Source organism: Spermophilus citellus, assembly GCF_964194105.1.
Source record: "Spermophilus citellus genome assembly, chromosome: 7".
NCBI classification, from domain to species: domain Eukaryota; kingdom Metazoa; phylum Chordata; class Mammalia; order Rodentia; family Sciuridae; genus Spermophilus; species Spermophilus citellus.
Window position 1 is genome coordinate 157839968 of NC_138188.1, and position 25290 is coordinate 157865257.

The 25290-nt window shown below is 38.7% G+C and overlaps 1 protein-coding gene across 1 annotated transcript in view; it reads left to right on the forward strand.

Annotated features, from left to right (window-relative positions):
• The first annotated feature begins 314 nt into the window (after positions 1 to 314).
• The window catches only part of MORC3 (MORC family CW-type zinc finger 3), a 43326-nt gene continuing 18350 nt past the window's right edge, over positions 315 to 25290 (forward strand). The window contains exons 1-8 of the mRNA XM_081302375.1: positions 315 to 411; positions 11686 to 11758; positions 14068 to 14200; positions 14792 to 15005; positions 15659 to 15807; positions 17221 to 17368; positions 19499 to 19627; positions 19846 to 19965. Coding sequence (XP_081158501.1) covers positions 373 to 411; positions 11686 to 11758; positions 14068 to 14200; positions 14792 to 15005; positions 15659 to 15807; positions 17221 to 17368; positions 19499 to 19627; positions 19846 to 19965 — 1005 coding nt within the window. The 5' untranslated portion in view covers positions 315 to 372. The remainder of the gene's footprint in view (positions 412 to 11685; positions 11759 to 14067; positions 14201 to 14791; positions 15006 to 15658; positions 15808 to 17220; positions 17369 to 19498; positions 19628 to 19845; positions 19966 to 25290) is intronic.

Sequence of the window (25290 nt, forward strand, 5' to 3'; positions counted from 1 at the left end):
TGGGATTACAGGCGTGCGCCACCGCGCCGGGCCTGTCTTCATCTCGTCGCTGAGGTTCCTAAAATATCGACAGCAGTGAGCACTGAAGCTTTTCTCCAGCGCAATTCAACATGCCAGGTCAAGCACCCGGACCGCAACCGGACCCAGGAATTTCGGGCTGGCGCACAGGCGCCCGACGCCGAGCCTGACGCCTACCACAGCCCGCGGTAACAAGCCCAGCAAGTCCAAGCGCGGGGACTGCTAGTTCGGCTTTGCCTGGAGGCGGAAGCGAGGGCGGGGCTTGTTTGGGACCCGCCCCGGAAGTGGGTGGAACGTCGCACACCCGAGTCGGGTCGCGGCCGAGGCCGGTCCTGGCTTTGTAGCTCGCTCAAGATGGCGGCGCAGCCACCCAGCGGGATCCGCCTCAGCGCGGTGAGCAGCCGCGAGGGGTGGAGCGGGCCGTGTCCCAGGAGGGCGGGCAGGCGGGCAAGCGAGGGGGGGCCGGCAGTGGGCGGTGGCGACTCGAGGGCCCGGCGCGGCGGCCGGGGCCGCGGCGGGGCTGGGGAAGGGGTCGCCATCTCGCTTTGCGCGGAGCGGCTCGGAGGCGGGCTGGGCTGCGTCCCTGGCCTCCGTCCCTGGCCTCCGCGCGGGCTTTCGTTTTGCCCTCGCGGCCCCTCCTCTTGTCCAGGCTCCGCCGCCTAGCAGCTGTCGTCGGAGGGCGAGGCCCCTTCTTAGAGGCGGGCGGCGGGGCGGGAACGCAGTCCGCTGCGGGGACGCCGGGCCCGGGCGGGCCGCGGGAGTCCGCGGGCAGAGCCGGGGCCAGCCTTGGGCCCTTTGCGGGTCCTGCGCCTCCCTGGCACCGAGGCCCCGGCTCTGGGTCACCGGGTTCTCCTCTTGCCCTTGGGACGCTGTGTTTCGGGTCCCTGGGAGCTCTTGGAAATCCTTCTAGCATTTCTAGTATCTGGAACCTTAGGGAGTGGTCCCGCGGACTTAGAATGTCACGATCTGAAAATGTGGGTGTGGCTTCCTCACCTGGTTATCCAGGAAAAGTTTGACACTGTTGGCATTCTTAGGCAAAAATGTATCTGCTGGCACTGAAATGCTGCGTGTTTGACACTTGTTTCATTCATTTAGCCTGACACGGACCAACACCTGGTAGAGTTCCAATTTAACATTTCCCCAATCCTGTGTGTTAAAAATCTGGTTTCATTCCCTTGATTATTTGTGAAGTTGATCATTTTTTTCGCATTATTATTGTTTTGAACTCCCTGTTTAAATCGTTTGCCCATTTTTCTAAATTCCTTTTTCTTGGGTTTGAGGGCGGGATCTTTATTGATTTATGAGAGTTGTTTACACATTCCGGAAAAAGGTCCTTTGGTTACATAACTGGCTTATTGAGAGAGGTAGTCTTTAGTAGTTGGGAGTATAGAAAGCAGCTTTATTCTTATTACTGCCTTTAAATTTTATTAATTTCTTCCTCTCACCTGTGTGCATCTGGGCACTCTAACGTTTTCCTTGGCTTCAGATATGAGTCTGATCATGTCCAGCTTAAAATACCTATTCAGAGCTGTGGGGGGTGTGAGGCCCTAGATTCAGTCCCTAGCACCAGAAATAATAAATAAAAATGAAATTTCTAATTTTAGCTTGGTGTGGTGGCGCAGGCCCGTAATCCCAGCAATTCTGGAGGCTGAGACAGGAGGATCACAAATTTGAGGCCAGCCACAGCAATTTAGTGAGGTCCTCAGCAATTTTAGGATACCCTGTATCAAAACACGACTTTTTTAAAGTTTTGCAGAACATGACCAGTTTGAGTCATTTTCAGTCAAGCCCAGAAACAATAGGAGTGACTTGGTTTTTTAACTGGTTCTGCAATTTGGTTGTTTTATCTTCCTGGCCTCCTTGCACTTGTTGTCTCTGCCTCTTTAAGATTGAGGTGGGAAGCCAGATGTGGCACTGGCCTGTTAATCTCCGCTATTCTGGAAATTGAAGCAGGAGGATTGTAAATTTGAGTCCAGTTTGGGCAATTTATCAAGATCCTGTTTCAAAATAGAAGGATTGGGGATGTAACCCAAGTGGTAAAATGCCCCAGAGTTCAAGTGCCAGTTATACCCCAACCCCCAAATATTTAAGTGAGAAATCAAACAAAATCAAGAGTCAAAACTGTCTAAATTGTGCTTTGGCCAGCATGCTTGAGGCCTCGGGTTCCATGCTCATTACTGCAACACAAAACAAACAAAACAGTCTTCAAGAAGGCAGTTTTGGGCTGGAATTGTGGCTCAATGGTAGAGCTCTTGCCTAGCATGTGTGAGGCACTGGGTTCAATTCTCAGCACTGCATATAAATAAATAAAATGAAGGTACATCAACAACTAAAAAAAAAAAAAAAAAAAAGAAAGAAAGCAGTTTTGTTAGCTGGCTGGCTCCATGCAGCAGCTGTCAGTGTGCTAGGTCTTTCTTTTGTGGGTAATATGATCTGTTTGGAACCTAATTGACAAGAGATTTCCCATCTGCAGCTTCTGGACAGTGTCTCTACCAGTCTCTGCTTTTGTTTCAGGATAGGAGTTGGCAAGCTTGTGGGCCAAATCAGCCTAGCACCTGTTTTTGTATAGCATGTGAGATCAGGACAATTTATACAGTTGTAAATGGTTGGGGGGAAAAATCAAAGAATATTTTGTGACATAACAAAAATTATATGAAAACAGTTTCAGTTTGCATAGTTTTATTGGAGCACACCCATACCCATTCATTTGCCTACAGCTGTCAGATGCTTCTGTTAAGAGAGGGTATAAAAATTAATGAGCTTTTGCATTTGTCAGAAACCATAGAATTTGGGCTGGGGTTGTGGCTCAGCAGTAGTAGCTAGCGCACTTGCCTGGCATGTGTGAGGCACTGGGTCCGGTTCTCAGCACCATGTATAAATAAATAAAGGTCTATCAACAACTAAAAAAAAAAATTAAAAAATTAAAAAAAATGTTTAATAAAAACCATAGAATTCAAGTGTCAAAGTGAACCTCTTTAGTATGTACAAATTTTAATCAGGAAAAGATCTCTCTTTCTCTCTGTGCTGTGCTGGAGATGGGTGGAATGCAGGGCCCTGGATACCATAGGCAAATGCTGTTAACACTAAGCTAGATCCACAGCCCACTATATATTAATTAAAAAAAAAAATTATTTAGGAAGTCCGAGATCCCGGGATGGGATGAAAGTGACAAGACTTTAAAAATATTTGTGCTTTTTTTTTTTTTTTTTTCTCTCCTTTTTTAAGTAAAATGCTTATACCATTTCTTTGTTGTTGATTCCCCACACCCTTTCAGAAATCCTCTCTGGGTTTAGCCTACACAAGCACTCTTCACTGCCTCCTCTTCTCCCAATGCATATGTCACTTTTGGGGGTTTCGATTATTAATATGGTTTGTTTTTACTCTTAACTTTATGCTCATGTGCCAGTGTACTATAATTGCATTTTCTTTTCTATATGGCTTTTTATTTTCCCTGAAGTTAATAATTAACTTACATTTTGTTTGCTTTATTTCTTTGTGCTGATCACTCAGTAATCCAGATTTTCAGAGGAACTGGGAAATCTTTTCCAGATGTGTTCAGATACACCCAATATTTTGTCAGTTTGTTACTGGAGTCTGGCCAGAGGCCCTGCTATAGGGACCCCAACAGAGCAGGTGGGGCAAATGGAAAAAGTAATTTCGAAACAGGAAACGGACTTAATTTCCTTCCACAGGGAAGGAAAGGGGTGCCAGATCTCCTTAGCTTTTTTCAGAGGTTCTGAGATGAGCTTTAGGTTTAAGTAGAGGAGGAATTGGGGCAGACAAGAGTTATGCATAATTAAGTAGATTTGGTCAAAATGTGATCTGATTGATCCTTATCTCAGTTTTGGTCACACAATTTATCTTTGTAAAGGAAATTGCCCTTGTTCAGGGGATAATCTCTATTTGCTTTGTAGGATTTTTATCTGTCAGACCTGTGATCCTGGAGAGGGGTCATTTGGTTCCTATAAGATGATTGCTTCTGCTTAGGGGGCAGTCTCATCATGGGGTGATCTGCCTGCAAGGCTCCCAAGTACTAGACATTTCTAGGCATTCTGTAGGGGATCTGGAACAGGATGTTGTAAAAGCTGGCAGATGAATGTTCCTGCAAGGGTTGCAGATACCTTAGTTATTCCCATCTTGGCAGCCTCGGTCTTGAAACAGGATGAGACTGGGTAGGTAAATTTAGTGCTAATAAACTTTGAATTACCAGTATTGGGATCTACTTCTTAAGTGATTACCTGTGTAGGTGCAGAGTTGAGTGGGAATCTATCTCCCCAAAATTTAAGATAATAAAGGAGACAGATAAAAATTGAAGTCAGAGGGCTGGGGATATAGCTCAGTTGGTAAAGTGCTTCCCTCACGTGTACAAAGTTCTGGGTTCAATCCCCAGTACCACACATACACACAAAAAAGTGCAGTCAGAGATGCCAAATTTTATTCTGCTTTTAGTTACCAATTGTGAAGGGTAACTGCAGGCCCAAATGAAGAGTCTGCTTTTTAAAAAAATATTTTATTAGTTATTAATGGACCTTTATTTATTTGTTATATGCGGTGCTGAGAATCGAACCCAGTGCCTCACGCATTCGAGGCAAGCGCGCTAACACTGAGCTTCAATCCCAGGCCCAAGAGTCTGCTTTTTAGGCAAAGGCACCCTCTTTAAGTTCCTGTTACAAGTTGAGTCATTGTTGTTTGAGGACTTCCCTTTAATGTTTTTCTCCAAATTCCTTCTCCTTTTTCTGTCTCTCCATCCCAGATATTTTTCTTTTGGGATTTACTCTTTGCAAGCATTATAGTTTAGTGACTGACAACACAGGCTCTGGAGCCTGCCCTCCTGGGTTCAGATTCTGATTGATAGGTAATTGGATGTCACCTAACTTTTTTTGGTACAGGGATTGAGCCCAGGATGCTTTACTACTGAGTCACATCCCGAACCCTTTTTATTTTTATTTTGAGACAGGGTCCCACTACGTTGCTTAGGGCCACACTAAATTGCTGAGGATGGACTTGAACTTGCAGTCCTCCTCTTCAGCCTCCTGAGTTGCTGGGATTACAGGCATATGCCACCGTGCCTGGCCTATTGCAGGATATATTAACTGTAACGTTTTAGAGATTTTCTTTTGCATACTGCATTGTCTTTATTTATTTTTTGTTTCTTTTCCTGTGTATTTTTGGTTTCTAATTTATGCATTTTCAGATGTGTGGAGATAGTTAGCTTTCAGTTTACATTTTCAAGTGAGATACTAAAAGCTGACTAGATGTACCTGCGTGAGTAGGGCTAGTCCTACTGATGGGCTTCATTGTTGGGTTGATCAAGTAGGAAAGAGCCATTTTATTGAGACCACTGCACATAAGTATGTGGTAGACCCTAAAGAATGGGAAAGTCTGTTTAAAACAACCAAAAGCATTGAATTTTTTTAAAAAATGAGAACAAAAGGAGATGCTATCAGTAGTAACAGTTTTATAAGATGTTAATCATATTGGGTAAGATGGTAGAAGAAGGTAAATGGGATGTCTTATTTCTTACAATTGTATGTGAATTTACAGTTATTTTCAAATAAAAATACCTATCTAGAGGGCTAGGTAGAATTATAAAAGAACCAAATAGAACTTTTAGAAGTCAGTTTCTAGAGAGGAGTACCACACCTAGTCATCTGCCATGATGTGTAGAATCCTGGCTGCTAGCTATTCTGGTAGTTTGGCATGAGAGACGGAGGTAGGAGTATCAAGTTGTTGCCTTTGCTCACATGTTTTTGAAACAGTCAGGGACCTCCCCCCAAAACAGGAATCCTTAGGATTAAGACTTCTCAGGGGAAGTAGGATGACCAAGCTAGCTCTCAGTCTTATGGGGTTAACAGCCGTACCAGAAAATTAGGAGTTAAAAAGTGCACCAGTCTTCAAAGCTATGGGAGTATGATATCATGCCAGGAGATGGATGGCAGGCAAGAAGTTAGCTCAGCCTTCTGGGGTTTTGTGGTCAGCAGAAATGCCAAGAAGCTAGAGCCAGACAAAGCCAAATCACCAAGACAAGGCCGCTGGGACAGGACAATAGTCTGCAATGTTCTAAAAAATAACATTAAAGACTTTCCCACATGATAAGGGGCAAATTCCAGATTGTGAGGGGCAAATCCATGTGTGTAATAGTCACAGAAGTAACCCACAGTTATCTTTATCCTGTCAGCATAGTAAATGGGATCTGTAGAAGTACTTATAATGCAGAGCTTGCTGCCTGCCTGTTCTCCCAGCTACTCGGGAGGCTGAGGCAGGAGGATTGAAAGTTTAAAGATTGAAAGATTTTTGTCTCAAAATTTTAAAAGGGGGTGGGATGGGGGGGACTTGCCTTGCACATGTGAGACCCTGGGTTTGATCCCCAGTCCTGAAAAAAAGAGGTAAAGAGGCCGGGCGTAGTGGCCCATGCCTGTAATCCCAGGTGCTTGGGAAGCAGAGGCAGGAGGATCCTGAGTTCAAAGCCAGCCTCAGCAATTTAGCGAGGTGCTTAGCAACTTGGTGAGACTGTCTCTAAATAAAATACAAAATAGGGCTGGGTTGTGGCTCAGTGTTCAAGTGCCCCTGAGTTCAATCCCCCTCCCCCCAGCAATAAAAAAAGATCCTGATGGCTTCCATCTCCTTCCCCATACTTTGCCCAATGTGATTTTCATCTGGCTGTTCATCTCTTTTGTGTGTGTGTTATCCTTTACAATGAACCAATAAACATAATTAATTCTTTCTTTGAGTTTTGTTAGCTGTTTTAACAAATTTAGGTAGGGATTGTGTGAACCCCCAACCTGTGAAGTATAGGAGATCTGAACTTAAAATTGGCATCTGAAGTGGGGTCTGTCTTGTGTCTGCATTAACTCCAGGTATTTAGTGTTGGAATTAAGAGTTGGGGAATTTTTTTTGCTGGTGTGGGAAAAATCCACACTTTTTTTTTTTTTATCAGAACTATTATGAGAGTATAGAAAAACTTTTCCCCCTAAAACCTCACATTTTGTTTGTTCATTAATCCATTAATGGGCATTTGGGTTGTTTCTCCCATTTGGCTTTTGTGAATAATGCTCTTTGAATTTGGACATATAGATATCTCTTTCAGTTCCTTTGGGTCTAAACCTAGAAGTAGAATTGCTAGACTATATAGTGATTCCCTTTAACAAACAAACAAACTTATTTATTTATTTTTGAGATGGAGTCTTATTATGTTGCCCAGGCTGAAACAGTCCTTACTCAGCCTCAGGCAGTCACAGGCACAGGTGCCACCACACCTGGCTTATATTTAAATTTTTGAGGAGCCACCATTCTGTTTTTTCATAGCAGCTGCACCATACATTCCTAGCAACTGTTAACCTAAATAACAACATAGAGAATAGCTCTTCAAAATGAAGAGTTAATTGGGAAAAGCAAGCTGTTGGCAATGCAGAATATGGTGGCAGAGTAAGTATGGACATAGGAAACATGTGTTGTTAGGCAGATATTTGTGAGGACCCTTCCTTTATGGCCTTCCTGGGTTCTATTTTTTTAGGATTTGACACAAGTTTACTCCATTTTGGTAGTGACAACTTTCACACAACAGAAAAAAAAAATCCAGTTTCTGTATATCCTTGACAACACTTATTATTTTCTGTTTTTTGTTTTTGTTTTCTAAATAGTTGCCAATCTAATGAGTGAGATAGCATCTAAGTGTGGTTTTGATTTGTATTTCCCTGATTGTTAATGATGTTGAACATCTTTTCATGTGTTTTGTTTAGTGGCCATTTATATACCTTGGAGTACTTTGCTCATATTGTTAAATTGTAGGAGTTCTTTATATATTCTGGATATTAATCCCTTGTCAAATATTTGATTTGCAGATATTTTTCCCATTCTGTAAATTGTCTTTTCACTATATGTGTCTTTTGATGCATAATTTAAATTTATGACATAGTTATTTGAGAAATCATTCTCAAATCCAGTGTCATGAAGCTTTTCTCCTGTGCTTTCTCCTAAAGTTTTTTTTTTTAATAGTTTTAGCTCTTTGATTCATTTTGATCTAATTTTTGTATGTGTTAAGATAATGTGCATATCCAGTTTTCCCAGGATCTTATGTCAAAGACTGGCCTTTTTTCCCATTAAATGATCTTGGCACCATGTACATGAAGGTTATTATGTATGTGGACTCTTCACTGTCTCGATCTTAGTCCACTAGTTTTCCATTGTCACAGGAATCCAGAGCTTACCACCATCAGTTTCTCCAGAGAACAGACCTTCATTCTTGTATAGGATTACCTAAGGCAATTTCAAGGCTACTCAGGGTGAGGAAGGATCTGGTATATCTTTTTTTCTTTTTTGATATTGGGGATTGAACTCAGGTACTCAATCATTGAGCCACATTCCCAGCCCTATTTTGTATTTTAAGAGACAGGGTCTCACTGAATTGCTTAGTGCCTCACAGTTGCTGAGGCTGGCTTTGAACTCACAATTCTCCTGTCCTAGCTGAAGCTTTGTATATCCAGTTAAATATCACCACTCTCATATCAAGTGCATCTCCATTCAAATCTTTTTGTTGTTGTTGTTGGTACTGGGGATTGAACTCAGGGCCACTTGACCACTGATCCACATCCCCAGCTCTGTTTTGTATTTTATTTAGACACAAGGTCTCACTGAGTTGCTTAGCGCCTCCATAAGTTGTGAGGCTGGCTTTGAACTCTTGATCTCCTGCCTCAGCCTCCGGAGCTGCTGGAATTATAGGCGTGCACCACCACGCCTGGCTTCCATTTCAAATCTTAAACCTATTATTTATTTATTTTGTGGTTCTGGGAATCAAACCCAGGGCCTGGTGCATGCTAGGGAAGCACTCTTACCATTGAGTTGCATCTCAGATTTTCCTTATTTTATATGAGCTCAGTTCTTTCTTTAAAGGATATATTTTTTTAAAAAATATTTTTTTAGTTATACATGGACACAATATTTTTATATTGCTTATTTATTTTTATGTGGTGCTGAGGATTGAACTGATGCTTCTCATGTGTGAGGCAAGTGGTCTGCATCTGAGCCACAACCCCAGCCCAAAAGGATATATTTTTATTGGTACATTATATTATGCATAATAGTAGAGTTCATTATGCTGTACTTGTACATGTGAATAACATAATTTGATCAGTCTCATTCCCTAGTACCTTTCCTTTCCTTTTCCTTCCCCTCCCTTCATTCCTTCTTTCCTTCCTTTCTTAGGGCACTTAACCACTGAGTCACATCCTCAACCCTTTTAAAATTTTTTTATTTTGAGACAGGATCTCACTAAGTTGCTTAGCCCTCGATAAATTGTTGGGGCTGGCTTTGAACTTATGGTCCTCCTTCAATATTCTGAGCCCATGGGATTACAGGTGTATACTACCAGGCCTGGCTAGTAACTTTCCTTTCTAAAGAGATAGTTTTTAAACGGACACTTAAAATATTTGTTGTCTTCCAGGCATTATTCTAATCACTTATATTTTTAAACAAATATTTAATTTATGTACTGCTTTTAGCAACCTAAGGCTGGCTTTGAACTAGTGATCCTCCTGCCTCAGCCTCCCGAGCTGCTGGGATTACAGGTGTGCGCCACCATGCCCAGGTAGAATTCATTTTTTACTGCTGTCCTCTTTGCTTATATGAATCTCTTAAGAATTAAGTGAGAATTGAAATTCCTACCATCACACTCTACCTTACATTTAAATTCCTAGTATAGTAGCATGGACCAGAATACCTTTTTTTTTTTTTTTTTTTTTTTTTTTGGTACTGGGGATTGAACCCCAGGGGTGCTTGGCTGAGCTACATCCCCAGCCCTTTTAAAAATATATATTATATTAGAAACAGGGTCTAGCTGAGTTGCTAAGTGCCTCCCTAGCTGCTGGGATTACAGGCATCTGTGCCCCCTCGCCTGGCTCTGAATACCTTTTTAACTCTAGACCTCACTTCTTATGAATATATGAAATGGAGCAAAAATAGAAGGACTGATCTCATGGTGGTTATGGTGGTTGAACTAGTCTTTGTCTCCTTGTTTGGTATCCAGAAGTTTTATACCCCAAGGCCATGCCTCAGGGTAAAATTTAGAATGGGTGAAGGTTGTTTCATTCTTATATAAATGGTAGAATTGGGACTGAAAGATCTAAGCACTGGCATGTTCTCATGTAGGTTAATTTGAGAAAAAGCTTCTTGTACAAGATGTAAATCTGGAAATTGATTTTCTTTAGAAATTTATGGTATTGTTCTTAAGAAAGTCTTATTATATTCCATATTTTATAAACATATAACCGTAGAAAGTCCGAAATGCATATTTTCTAATTTGAAGAACAGTCTTTATAGGATATGATTTCTCAAATGTGTAGTATTTCACCTAATGAGTGGTACTGAGGACTTTGTGGATCATCTGAAAGCAAGTGTGGACAAAGGAAAAATTGACCTTTTTCTGACACCTGGTGGCAGCCACTGAGCATTGTAAATGTCCTTGGCTTGCTTTAGATTTAATCTAGTTTGGGGAACTCTTAACACTTACCGTAGTGCTCCCTATTCTTTTTGTTTTTCTTCTTTAAATATGAGTAAATTTGTTCAAAATAAACACAAAAAAGATTGTATGGAAATTCTCTGCATAGTAAAATTTTCAACCCTCAACCTTTTATTATTTATTTATTTATTTAAAAAATTTAAACATATTTATTCTTAAGTTTTAGGTAGACACAATATCTTTATTTTACATTTATGTGGTGCTAAGGCTCAAACCCAGTGCCTCGTGCATGCTAGGTGAGCACTGTACCACTGAGCCACAACCCTAGCCCCTCAATCTTTTATTTTTTTAAAAAAGATTTAAAAATTTTTTGTTGTTGTTGTAGATGGACACAATACCTTTACTTTTTTAATTTATTTTATGTGGTGCTGCAGATCAAATCACACATGCGAGGCAAGCTCTCTGCCACTGAACCACAATCCCAGCCCCTTAACCCTCAACCTTTTAAAACCATATGTACATTTTTATACATTTGCTGTCTACATCATTCAGGAAATTAAGAGAGTTCCCTATAGTATGAGGTTAATCGACATATTCTTTAATAAAATAGTATCTTGAAGGGGTTGGGAGTTGTGAATAAAATCAGACTTAAAAGCCTTGGAATAAGAAAGGTCTGTTGCATTGGAACTAATATTTGATATTGTCCGAAGAATTTCTAGATGCATACTGTGCCAATGTCACACAATTGTAATGAACTTAAGAGTTATAAACCAAGTCAAAGGGTCCAGTAGTGACTGTTCACGAGACCATCAGAAAAACCTGTCATGAAGCAAGTTCATTAGATCCAGTACACTAAGTAGACCCTCTCCCACACAATTGTGTTTCAGAGTAGGAAGATTAGGATGTTTATAGGATTTTAGGACCTTGGCTGAGTCATTTTAAGGTAGGTCTTGCAAGGCAGGCAGCTGTTGGGGATTGGGCCATTGTGGATGGATACAAGAAGGCAAGGGTTTTGAAACAAGTCTTGATATGTAAGTTGTTTAGTTGGTTTCCAAGAATCTTCTGTGTCGTATTTCCCAGATATATCCTGGAGCTAAGTCATTTTTGTTCAGCCTCAGTTTGTTTAACACTAGGACAAATAAATTATATTGGATTTTGTTCTCTTTTAAAAGTAAGATCTAAATTAATTTACATGAATCATTGGTTTGTTTCAGCTTTGCCCGAAGTTTTTACATACAAATTCTACTAGTCATACTTGGCCATTCAGTGCAGTTGCTGAATTAATAGGTATGTAAATTGACATTTCATATATTATCTGTTGCTTGCACTTACAGTTTTAAAACTTTATTGAATAATAATATACGGGTGTACTTCAAAAATTTTTATCTTTAATAATATTAGTAGTAAGGCTTACCTAGCCTAACAATTATGCAAAAGGGAGTCAAAATCACTGTTTAACTTTCCTTATAATATTACCCAAGTATTTCATAACATTTAGGATTCAATTTGCTAAGTTTGTATAGTGTTTATATTGAAAACATTTTTATTCTGATTATCAAAGTTAAAAATGAGAATTATGCTTCTCAATATATACTGAGTATATAATAGAGAATGTATATAATATATAGAATGGGTTCATTTTTCTGGTGTTACGAAGATTAATATGTTAGATTTGTGATAATAAATTCTTGCTTCATCCAAAAGATAGGATGAGCAGGGTCAAGGATTTTTATATATGTATGTATGTACGTATGTATGTTTTGCTGTATGGGGCTTGAACCAAGAACCTTGTACATGCCAAGCAAGCACTCTACCCCAAAGCTACATTCTTGGCCCTCTGTTTTTGTTTTGAGAAAAGGTCTCACTAAATTGTTGAGACTGGCCTGGAACCTGCAGTCCTTCTGCCTCAGCCTTCCTAGTCACTGGATTATAGACGTGAACATCCAGCTAGGATTTTATTTTAATACTGTTGTAATGAACATTAAAAGAGGCAGGGTTGCAGTCAGATTTGCATTATGGGGTCATGATTCATGCAGACGAATATTTTTTAGGATTTTAGTATATGTTTTAAAAATATAGTAAAAGGACACTTTGTTCTTAGGTATAATTAAATTCCTTATCAAGGAAGGGTCCATGTGCAAGGAAAAGAAGGACTTTTTGAACAAGCACTTTTCTCTGTTATAGTTAGGTTTTTCCAAGTATTCCAACTAACACATGTATTTGGGTGATCCCCCCCCACCCCCAATCTTGGAGTGGGTTTGCTTTAACATTGTAGTTCTTATTTTTATGGCATCCTGCTTCCCATGACTTTCATGGCACTGTTTGGGGTATATCCCATTTTAAGTTGTTTTTTTTTTTTTAGAGAGAGAATTTTAATATTTATTTTTTAGTTTTCGGCAGACACAACATTTTTGTTTGTATGTGGTGCTGAGGATCGAACCCGGGCTGCACGCATGCCAGGCTAGTGCACTACCGCTTGAGCCACATTCCTAGCCCAGCATTTTAAGTTTTTAATAAAATAGTTATCTTGAAGGGGTTGGGAGTAAAAAGATTATTTAATTCTAGGCTGCTTTGTAGGCAGATAATTGAAAATATCTATAATATCTATAATAAGGTCTTAAATATATTTTGATTGGTTAAGGAATATTCAGATGAATCACCAGTTGATTTAATTTCTGGTACCATTAAAAAATCTTGGGTTGGGGCTGTGGCTCAGAGGTAGAGTGCTTGCCTACTATACATGAGGCATTGGGTTCGTTCCCCAGCACCACATAAAAATAAAATAAAGATGTTGTGTCCACCTATAACTAAAAAATAAATATTAAAAGAAAATCTTCTGTTTTTAAATGTATTCCTTTATACTTACATGGTCTAAGAGAGAAATTTTGAGTTGAGCTAAACAAGGATGTTAAATATACAATAATAGAAATAAAAGCCAAAGAAACTTTTGTTAAACTGACAAGGGTTATGACTATAGCTTATATATATGTATATATGTAGCTTAACAGAAAATGAAATTGACTTTTCATTTATTTAATAAATGTTATGTACCTTCCATGTCAATTCATAGTGCTAGTTGACACTCAATTCTCAGTTTCCCTTATGATAGCCAGGCTGATCCTTCTCTTAATCATCTCTGGGTTCAGTGATGTTTTACACTAATTTAGTGTGACAGGTACCAGTCTTTGCTCTATACTTAATATGAAGAGCTGTAGAAAGGATTAATTCTGCAGTAGACAATGAATATAGTTTCCTATTTCCAAACCTTATGAATTCCTAAAAATTGTAGCTTTTAAAGTAGTCCTAGGGGCTGGGGATGTGGCTCAAGCGGTAGCGCGCTCGCCTGGCATGCGTGCGGCCCGGGTTCGATCCTTAGCACCACATACAAACAACGATGTTGTGTCCGCCGAGAAATGGAAAATAAATATTAAAAAATTCTCTCTCTCTCTCTCTCTCTCTCTCTCTCTCTCTCTCTTTAAAAAAAAAAATAATAATAAAGTAGTCCTAAATGTGGTAATCTGTTGCTTGTTAAAGGATTGTTCTAATTGTTCTTTAAAATGCAAACTCAAAATTTCTCAAAACCTTTTGTGTCCCAGATAATGCTTATGATCCTGATGTGAATGCTAAACAGATATGGATTGACAAAACAGTGATAAATGACTGTATATGCTTGACATTCACTGATAATGGGAACGGTATGACATCAGATAAATTACACAAAATGCTAAGGTATGTAAAAATATGCCATACATTTGAAGATCAAGGCTTTAAGTAGTTAAAAAATTCCATGTGTCATACTTTGTATCCTGTTTTGGTTTTTTAAAACATGAAATTTCATATACTCAGTGTGAGTGATTGCCTCTGACCATATTTCTATTAAAACTTACCATGGGGGGCTAACTTTAAATAGATTGAAAGATTGAGAAAGCAGCATAAAGTAGTCCTAAGGTCTTGGGCTATAGGATCAGAGAATAGGATGCCAGTGTGAATCAAATGTGTCTGAAATGGAAACAGACTGTAGTATAGATACAGGGTACAAGAAAAATTTAGAAGCATAGGCCTTTTGTTATCCCTTAAATGTTATGCTGCCAAAAGGTTTAGTTGATCCCATCATTAATCACATTACAGTAGGCTTGCTGAGAACAAGAGAATCATGAACACTTAGAGGAAGAGGTAAAATCTCAAGTCCCAGGACCCCAGATTATAACTCGGCCAACTAATTGACCAGGATGTGCCAGCAGCGAGCTCCTATAGTAGTACCTATAATTCTAATTCAAGATTATGAGTGTTTATTTTTTAAATCTTTTCTTTTTCTTTTAGCTTTGGCTTCAGTGACAAAGTCACCATGAATGGTCATGTCCCGGTTGGATTGTATGGGAATGGCTTCAAGTCAGGTTCTATGCGTTTGGGTAAAGATGCAATAGTTTTTACCAAAAATGGAGAAACCATGAGTGTGGGCTTCTTGTCTCAGACCTACTTGGAAGTCATAAAAGCAGAACATGTTGTTGTTCCAATAGTGGCATTCAACAAACACCATATCCTTTTGGCTTTGAAATAGAAGCTGTTCGAAACTGAAAAAAATATTGGGAAGCATTCTACCCTTTTGCCTTTCTCCAGATTGTTGTTTTTTAATCACACCTATTCCAGTTTTTGTCTGTGTCAACTGCCTTTAACCCTACACCTGAAGCTCAGGGTTTGTTATTGGAATTGTGCTATGGAAATCCTGAATGTTAAGGTAGTTACATTTAACGTTAAATTATTTTCAAGGGCTGGGGGGATAGCTTAGTGGTTATTGTGAACCTAGCATGAGTGAGACCCTGGGTTTGATCCCCAGCACCATAAAAAGAAATAAACAACTTTTTCCATAGCTCTCCTTTTTATTTTAGGTTTATTATGGATTAGTAAAGACGTCTGTGGTATGACTTGAAAATTTTGCTAATGATTATGAAAAGCAAGATAACTTTAGGAAAATTTTCTGACACACTGAAATATTGGAAGGCATTAAATTAAATTAGTAATAATATTAATAAACTTAATTTTTATCCTTTCTGATATTCATTTGAAATCAAACTGTCATTTTAAAACTTTGAAAATACTTGAGAAAATATTTTTCTGCTATTTATTAAAGTTTACATACTATATTTGTGAAAAGCATGTTGGTGATCTGAGTCTTTAACCAAGGACATACGTCAGATGATTAATTTAGCAGAATCAAAAGCAAGCCTTGCTGCGATTCTGGAACATTCTCTGTTTTCTACGGAACAGAAATTACTGGCAGAACTTGATGCTATTATGGGTAAGAAGGGGACAAGGATCATCATTTGGAATCTTAGAAGGTAAATGTAGACCCCAGCTAGTTGGTGACCATTTGGGAAGTAAAGTACATGTTTAGGGTTGGTTTCATTAAATACATTCATTATTACACAAAGAAGAAATACATGGAAAGGTAATTTTGGTATAGTTAATGATTTATCTTTCTCAGGATATTTTATTGAAGTCACTTTGGCTTCAGTTTGAAATACTAGAAAAGAATTCCTGTTTATGCCACTCAATCTCCATTAGCACTGTATTTTCAATCATTCTGCCTCTCTCCTCAAAAAAAAAAAAAAAAAGAAGAAGAAAAAGAAGAAGACGACGACAAAAGTCCCAGGAACAAGTTCAGCTTATAGAAATCTTCCATTTTTGTCCATTAAAGCTAAGCATGATCTAGCATCATAGATGAGATTTTTTTTGTGTGTGTTGCTAAACTTTATGATTCTTTATCCATTCAAGGATAAAAATATTTGTAAATAAAAGCTTTAAAATTTCAGAACAATTTGTTTCATTGAGATATCTAAAGATATACTGAACCATAGGAATAAAGCACAAATAGCAGTAAGTCTAAAGAACTTTAAAACTGCTTTGAGCCAGGCATGGTGGTGCACACCTGCACTACCAGTGACTTGGGAGGCTGAGGCAGTAGGATCACAAGTTCGAGCTAGCCTAAGCAAACTCAGCAAGACCCTGTCTCAAAATAAAAAATAAAAAGGACGAGGGGTGTAGCTCAGTGGTAGAGCACCCCTGAGTTCAGTCCCCAGTACTGAGGGGAAAAAAAAGTGTGCTTTTTGATGGTGTGGGGGGGTCATAAATAATAAAACTTGTGTTTTTCTGACTTATTGAATTTCCTTTTTTTTTTCTTCTTTTACTTGTCTTTCCTCCTGGATTTTTTTTTCTTTTTTCAGTTAAGCTTTTTATTTTGAGATCATTGTAGATTTTCATGTGCAGTTCTAAGAAATAATAGAGCTCATATACCCAGTTTTCCTAATGGTGACATCTCACAGTAGTGCTGTTGATCGTGGCAGGATATTGTCATTGATGCAGTTTAAGTAGAGGACACTTTGATCATCACCAGAATCCCTCATGTTGCCTTTTTATAGCCACACCCACATTTTCTTAATTACTGTCAATCTTTATTCTGTCCCCTTTCTATAATTTTTTTTCATTTCACATAGTGTTATATAAATGAAATCATGCAATGTGAAACCTTTTGGCTTTTTTCACTAACGTAATTCTCTTATCGTTTTACATTGCCACCAGTAATGTGTGAGTGGTAGTTTCCCTAATCTTTGGAATTCCTTTTCTTTTATACTTGTCCCTCTCATGAAGTCTACTGGGTGTGAGTTTATTTTTGTTTTTTTCCTAAGGATAGTATTTGATGCTTATCTTGTCTGAAGTTAAATTTTGCTGCTTTCTGAAAATTACTTTTACAGCTACAAAAATGCGACGGAGTTTGATTTTGAAAAGGATAAATATGACATCAGAATTCCTGAGGATTTAGATGAGGCATCAGGGAAGAAAGGGTACAAGAAGCAAGAAAGAATGGACCAAATTGCCCCTGAGAGTGACTATTCCTTGAGGGTATGTATGCAGCTCTCTTCATGGAAATGAGAAAGTCATGGAGTAAAGGAATTATTAGCAGACTTACAGTACCCCCTGTTTTTCTAAAGGTTGGCAGTGATGTCTATAGGAAAGCATTGCAGAAAGAACTGATATATAAGTTTTCATTGGCCCACTGGTTGTTTCATTTGCTTAGAAAACCTTGTAATTGCAAAATCATCAGATCTAACAGTGCTTAATAGTTTTTACTATGTGCTTAGATTCTTTGAATTGACATTGTTGGAATCAGCATATTTTATGATGGCTGTACTGATTTTTAAATTTTTGTTTGTGGTGCTGGGGATTGAACCCAGGGCCTTGTGCATGCTAGGCAAGCACTCTCTACCTACTGAGCTATATCCCCAGGCCTGTACTGATTATTTTATCACAAAACACCAAAATGTTTTAAACCATTTTTTTAAATATTATTTTTTTTGTTGTAGTTGGACACAATACCTTTATTTTATTTATTTATTTTTATGTGGTGCTGAGGATCGAACCCAGGGCCTCGCATGTGCGAGACAAGTGCTCTACCACTGAGCCACAACCCCAGCCCCTAAACCAATTTTTATAATACTCTAGAATACTCACTATACCTTAATTATCATCCTGAAGAGAGTATATATTAATATAGTTTTATGATAAATATCTCTTGAGATTTGACCTTAGAACTGGCTTTGATTTTTTTTTTTTTTGTTGTTTTGTTTTGTTTTGTTGCTGGGGATAAAATCCAGCACATGCAAGGCAAGCATCAGCCCACAAATGGGTATGTTTCTAGACTGAAGAAATGAAAATATCAATTTAACAGTGTTGATATAAGAATATTAAATTTCTTAGTATAAGACATGATAATAATGTTTTTGGTACATTTTTATGTGCTAAAATTTTATGTGTTAAAATTATGTAGTAACTAGAAGCTGAGAATCTGTTCGACATTTACATGTTTTACCATGTGGTTTCATAATTATAATCCTATCAATTACTGTAATCTGAAATGTATCATTCCTGTTGCTATGGGATGCCATAGCTGTTTAGAAAATCTTTCTCAAATATGAACCAGATCCAGAGGCAGCCAGGGGATTTGATTTGAATACACTAGAAGTACAGTATTTTAAGATATTAATCGCGCGCGTGCGTGTGTGTGTGTGTGTGTGTGTGTGTGTGTATGTTTGTGTGTGTATTGGGGATTGAACCCAGGGTCTTGTGTAGGAGGCAAGCATTCTACCAATTGAGCTATTAATGAATTTTATAAATGACAAACACCACTTCTTTTTAACTTGGGAATTAGGGAAAAAAAGAAATGATCAGTTAGGTTTGTATTGAAGCTTTCATCTTTTCTTTGTGAGTTACTCATGTATTTCCATCTGGGGTTTCTGTTAGAGGTTTCAGAAGATCATGTTGTAGGGGCTGGGGTTGTGGCTCAGTGGTAGAGTGCTTGCCTAGCATGCGCTAGGCACATGGGTTCGATCCTCAGCACCACATAAACGTAAAATAAAGATATTGTGTCTACCTAAAACTTAAGAATAAAAAAAATATAGATCATGTTGTAACATGGTTTAGGTCTGAAGTTTGGTCAGATTTATTAAGCTTCTCAACATTTATATATTAAGAACTGAAAACATACTTTGACCATAGCTCAGTTTTGAAAAAGCGCCATATTTCTCGGTTCTGCTTATGCATTGGTGTATTATTTAGAATTTTTTACTTGTCAAGCCTATGTAATTTTCTCTGAATTATATTAGATCCTGCTCATTATTTTATTTTTGAATTTTAGGTCACTAGATTGTTATCTCCATATCATTTTTTCTGACCACAGTTTAGTGAAAATAATCAAATTAGAATAACTGTACTGCTTTGAAATCTGTTATTGCTGTTACTATTTTTTGACTCTGGGAACTTAATTCAGGGGCCTTGTATATGCTGATAAATACATGGTTTACCATTGAGTTATATACCTCCAGCTCTACAATATGTATTATTTTACTGAAATGGTGGTATGTCTGTTCTTAAAGCAAGGCGATAACTTTCTGTTTAAAGCTACATCAAAGTAATGTTGAATAAACCTGTAGATAATTATTTAGAAAGTACCAATATTGTTATGTTTCTTTTCAGGCTTACTGCAGTATATTATATTTAAAGCCAAGAATGCAGATAATCTTACGTGGACAGAAAGTGAAGACACAGCTAGTTTCGAAGAGTCTTGCCTACATTGAACGTGATGTTTATCGACCTAAATTTTTAGTATCCTTTATTGTTTGATACTGTATAGGCATGTCAATCAAGCATGCACTCCTTTGCCCCTTTTTCCTTTTTTTTTTTTCCCCCCTTGATAGGGATTCTAATTCTCTTCAACTTTTCCCTTCTTTATGCACTTCAGAGTTCATTAAAATGAAACAGAGTGATTTGAGGAGAGTGAGGAGTGTTTTTTTTCTTCTCAGAATTTTCCTTAACATTTTAAGACTAAAACAGTGAGAATTACTTTTGGATTCAACTGCAGAAATAAAGATCATTATGGCATAATGATGTATCACAGAAATAGACTCATCAAAGCTTATGAAAAAGTTGGATGTCAGCTAAGGGTAAGCTTTATATTTTAAAAGAATGGACTATTTTTAATAAAAATTAGAATAATGTTATTGGGATAAAGGCAAAATTATTTTATAGTGGTTTTGCTCATGATTTTTAGATGCCAGTCTCTTAAAAATAATATTAGTATTACATTTTAATTTTGTATTAATTTCTCATTTGATCCTGAACAGTCCTGTAAGGGGAGTTAGGATATTTATTTTGCTCCTACTTTATAGATAAGAAAATTGGGGCTAATAAATAGGATGTGCAGTTTGCCCAAGATCTAACAGTGAGTGTGGATCTCAGCCATAGATGCCCTTCTTTTGCCTGCATTTGATATGGGATCAGTGATTTTTTTCTTACTGGAATGATACTGGTTAGATTTTATTAATGTTGACTGAAATAGCCTGAAAAATAGTATCTGATAGGCTATTTGCTTTTTAGGAGATAATTCCTAAATATATTGGGACTGTCCTCTTAAAAAATTTCCATTGTTGTAGAATTCACGTTAAGATGATGAGCTAGTTCACTATGTCTGTCTGTCCTGTACATATTTACATAAGCATTTTTTGGGTGTGTGTGTGCATTTTCTACGAATTCAATAATTTGAGGTTTGTAGAAACTTAATAATGCAAATAATTCTAAAAATCAACTTTGTTAAAAAAAATATTTGGGCTGGGGATGTGGCTCAAGCGGTAGTGCGCTCGCCTGGCATGCGTGCGGCCCAGGTTCGATCCTCAGCACCACATACCAACAAAGATGTTGTGTCCGCCGAGAACTAAAAAAATAATAAATAAAAAAAAAAATATTTGGGGGTGGGGTACTGGGGATTGAACTCAGGGGCACTTGGCCATTGAGCCACATCCCTCCAGCCCTATTTTGTATTTTATTTAGAGACAGAGTCTCACTGGGTTGCTTAGTGCCTTGCTTTTGCTGATGCTGCCTTGCGAGCTGCTGGGATTACAGGCATGCACCTCCGCACCCGGGGAAAAAAGTTTTTCAGGCTAGGTGTATATTTTGCTGGGGTGGTGCTGCACCCCTGTAATCCCAGCAACTCAAGAGGCTGAGACGGGAGGATAACAAGTTTTAGGCCAGCCTAAGCAAATTAGTGAGAGTCTGCCTTACACACAAAAAGGCCAGCTCTTTTTTTTTAATTATTTTTTATTTTTTAAAAAATATTTATTTATTTATTTTTTTAGTTATCGGCATACACAACATCTTTGTTGGTATGTGGTGCTGAGGATCAAACCCGGGCTGCACGCATGCCAGACAAGCGCGCTTCCGCTTGAGCCACATCCCCAGCCCCCCTTTTTTTTTAGTTCTCTATTTTTTGTTTTCTGCTCATCTTTATTCTAAATTATTTGTAGAATGTTGTAAGCTCTACACAGTATAGTCATGTGGATTTATCTTGAATGCTATTTGCATAGGTTGGAACTCTGCTTCACCTATTTTCATGGCATGAGCCCAGAATAGTAGCATTTTTGCAGAAGTATGTGAGCTTTGTTGGGCTTTTCTTTGTAATTGTTAATTTCATTTGAAAATTAATGCAAAAATCTGGCAATTGTGATATGAGATATAAATGACATTTACTTAAAATGCTAATTTTCATTTGCAATTAAAATACTAGTTGCTAGGAATATTCTATAATATGCTATTTAAGTTAATAAATTTCATTGGTAGTTTAGAAATGCATTTTTGATAATATGCCTTATTTCTCTAGTGCTTTGGGATTCAAAAAAAATAATCTATCTGCTATAGAATATAAATTCTTTTTCTTTTGTCATTTATGGATTTTACTTCATAGGATACAGGGCCCATTTTACAAACACAGTTAAATTTGCATCATGGAGGCTGGGGATATAGCTCAAGTTGGTACAGTGTTTGCCTCACATGTACAAGGCCCTGGGTTCAGTCCCCAACATCACAAAAATAAATTTTTTTTGCCTCATGTACAGTTTCTAGTTTCTAGTTCAGCGTTCATTTTTACCTTGTAAAATTAGGCTTTTAGAACAAACATTTAATGTTTGTCTTTACCAGATGGTGGAGTGGGCCAAAATGCAGATGCTCAGACTTACCATGCTAGGTGTTCAGCAGAAAATTATGATGAGGCACAGAGCATGCCCTCAGCTCAGTTTGGTGAGGAATATCCTTAGACCATCAAAAAGTCTTTCTGAAGACTGATGATGAGATGTCTCCATTGACTTCACTGCCTTATAAAGTCTGCGAAGGGCTCTCCAGGCAGAGCAAGCTTCTTCAAAGGAAGGGGAAGAAGTTTCTGAGAGTATAACATCATGAAGAACAACTTGTGTGGCTGAACCATATTGTAATTGGGGAACAAAGTAATTGGAAAGACAGGAAGATGAAGCTGGAAAGAAGGATGACAAGAACTACAAATGAAAGGGGTCTTGTTATGACTGTGGTTTACTGGTGGTCTGAAATGAAGAACCATTGATGTTTTTTGTTGTTGTTTGGATTTTTTGTGGCACTAGGGATTGAACCCAGGGTTTTATACATGTTAGGCGAGTTCTCTACCACAGAACCCTTTCTCCAAACTCCCTTCCCTCACCACTTTTTAAAAAAATTTATTTTTGAGAAAGGGTCTCGCTAAGTTGCCTAGGCTGACCTTTGAAGTTGTGATCTTCCTGCTTTAATTCTCAAAGCTAGGATTACAGGCATGCAATACCTTGCCTGTCTCCACTATTGACTGTACTAGGGCTCAAATCCAGGGTCTCATGCATGCTAGGCAAATCACTGAGCCACATCCTTAGATCCCACTGATGGCTCTGAAAAGAGCAGAATGGTGATTAGATTTACATGGTTTAATTAATAACTACGAAAATTTTTATTTTATAAGTTACATATTCTTTCATTTCCATTTGTAAGTAGACTCAAAAATAAGCTATAACTGTGAACAAAATATACTTGTTAATAGCATGTAAATAATCAGAATTCAACAGTTAATTTGAATTGATTAATTTTAGCTAGTACAGTTTCAAAAAATAACTGATGCGCTGGGTATGGTGGTGTGCGCCTGTAATCCCAGCAGCTCGGAAGGCTGAGGCAGGAGGATTATGAGTTCAAAGCCAGCCTCAGCAAAAGCAAGGCATTAAGCAACTCAGACCCTGTCTCTAAAGAAAATACAAAATAGGGATGGAGATGTGGCTCAGTAGTTGAGTGCCCCTGAGTTTAATCCCTGGTTACACCCCCGTCTGCCCCAAATAACTGGTGTAAGTGACCTAAGTTTTTTTTTCATCATATTGGCAACTGGTTACATTTTTATTTTTGTTTTTGTTTGACATGGGGTTTCTCTGTTATCCTCCTGTCTCAGTCTCCCAAATGCTGGGACTGAGGACTTCACAGACTATATATGCCAGAATTTTTGCTAGGCATTGCAGATACTGAGATGAGATGATGATTCTTCTTCCTCCTCCTCCTCCTTCCCCCCTCTTCCTCCTCCTCCTTCCCCCTCTTCCTCCTCCTCCTTCCCCCCTCCTCCTCCTCCTTCCCCCCCTCCTCCCCCCCTCCCCCTCCTCCTCCCTCCCTCCTCCCCCCTCCCCCTCCTCCTCTTCCCCTCCCCCATCCCCCTCCCCCTCCCCCTCCTCCTCTTCCCCTCCCACTCCCCCTCCCCCTCCTCCTCCCCTCCCCCTCCTCCTCCCTCCTCCTCCCTCCTCCCCCCTCCTTCCTCCCTCCTCCTTCCTCCTTCCTCCTCCCTCCTACTCCCTCCTCCTCCCTCCTTCCTCCCTTCTCCCTCCTCCTCCCTCCTCCTCTCTCCTCCTTCTTCCTTCCTCCTCCTCCTCCTCCTTCCTCCTCCTCCTTCTTCTTCTTCCTCTTCCTCTTCCTCTTCTTCTTCCTCTTCTTCCTCTTCTTTCTCCTATCTTAAGAAATTGCATCCTGGACTAGGGATGTGGCTCAAGCGGTAGCATGCTCGCCTGACATGTATGCGGCCTGGGTTTGATCCTCAGCACCACATACAAACAAAGATGTTGTGTCCGCTGAAAACTAAAAGTAAATAAATATTAAAGATTCTCTCTCTCTCTCTAAAAAAAAAAAAAAAAGAAAAGAAAAGAAAAAGAAATTGCATCCTGGTTGTGGTAGTTCTTTTTCCTTGTATAAATTTGGAGATGATAATACTTGTATAAACGTATAGTTGGAATGCTTTTAGAGAAAAGCTTTAATACATTTAGTAATTAACTCCCAGAAAAATAAAATAAAAATGAAAATATTCAGTCTAAATTTCATGAGACTCATGTGAGTATAGATTAATGATTTTTTTTAAAGCATTATTTTTTTTCTTTTTAAAGATTTTTTTTATTGGTTGTTCACAACATTACAAAGCTCTTGACATATCATATTTCATACATTAGATTCAAGTGGGTTATGAACTCCCATTTTTACCCCAAATACAGATTGCAGAATCGCATCGGTTACACATCCACATTTTTACATACTGCCATATTAGTGACTGTTGTATTCTGCTACCTTTCCTATCCTCTACTATCCCCCCTCCCCTCCCATCTTCTCTCTCTATCCCATCTACTGTAATTCATTTCCCTCCTTGTTTATTATCACATTCCCCTCACAACCTCTTATATGTAATTTTGTATGACAATGAGGGTCTCCCTCCATTTCCATGCAATTTCCCTTTTTTCTCCCTTTCCCTCCCACCTCATGTCTCTGTTTAATGTTAATCTTTTCTTCCTGCTCTTCCTCCCTGCTCTGTTCTTAGTTGCTCTCATTATATCAAAGAAGACATTTGGTATTTGTGTTTTAGGGATTGGCTAGCTTCACTAAGCATAATCTGCTCTAGTGCCATCCATTTCCCTGCAAATTCCATGATTTTGTCATCTTTTAGTGCTGCGTAATACTCCATGGTGTATAAATGCCACATTTTTTTAATCTATTCATCTATTGAAGGGCATCTGGGTTGGTTCCACAGTCTAGCAATTGTGAATTGTGCCGCTATGAACATCGATGTGGCAGTATCCCTGTAGTGTGCTCTTTTAAGGTCTTCAGGGAATAGTCCGAGAAGGGCAATAGCTGGGTCAAATGGTGGTTCCATTCCCAGCTTTCCCAGGAATCTCCATACTGCTTTCCAAATTGGCCGCACCCGTTTGCAGTCCCACCAGCAATGTACAAGAGTACCCTTTTCCCCACATCCTCGCCAGCACTCGTTGTTTGACTTCATAATGGCTGCCAATCTTACTGGGGTGAGATGGTATCTTAGGGTGGTTTTGATTTGCATTTCCCTGACTGCTAGAGATGGATTTTTTTTTTAAGAGAGAGAGAGAGAGAGAGAGAGAATTTTAATATTTTATTTATTTTTTTTAGTTATTGGC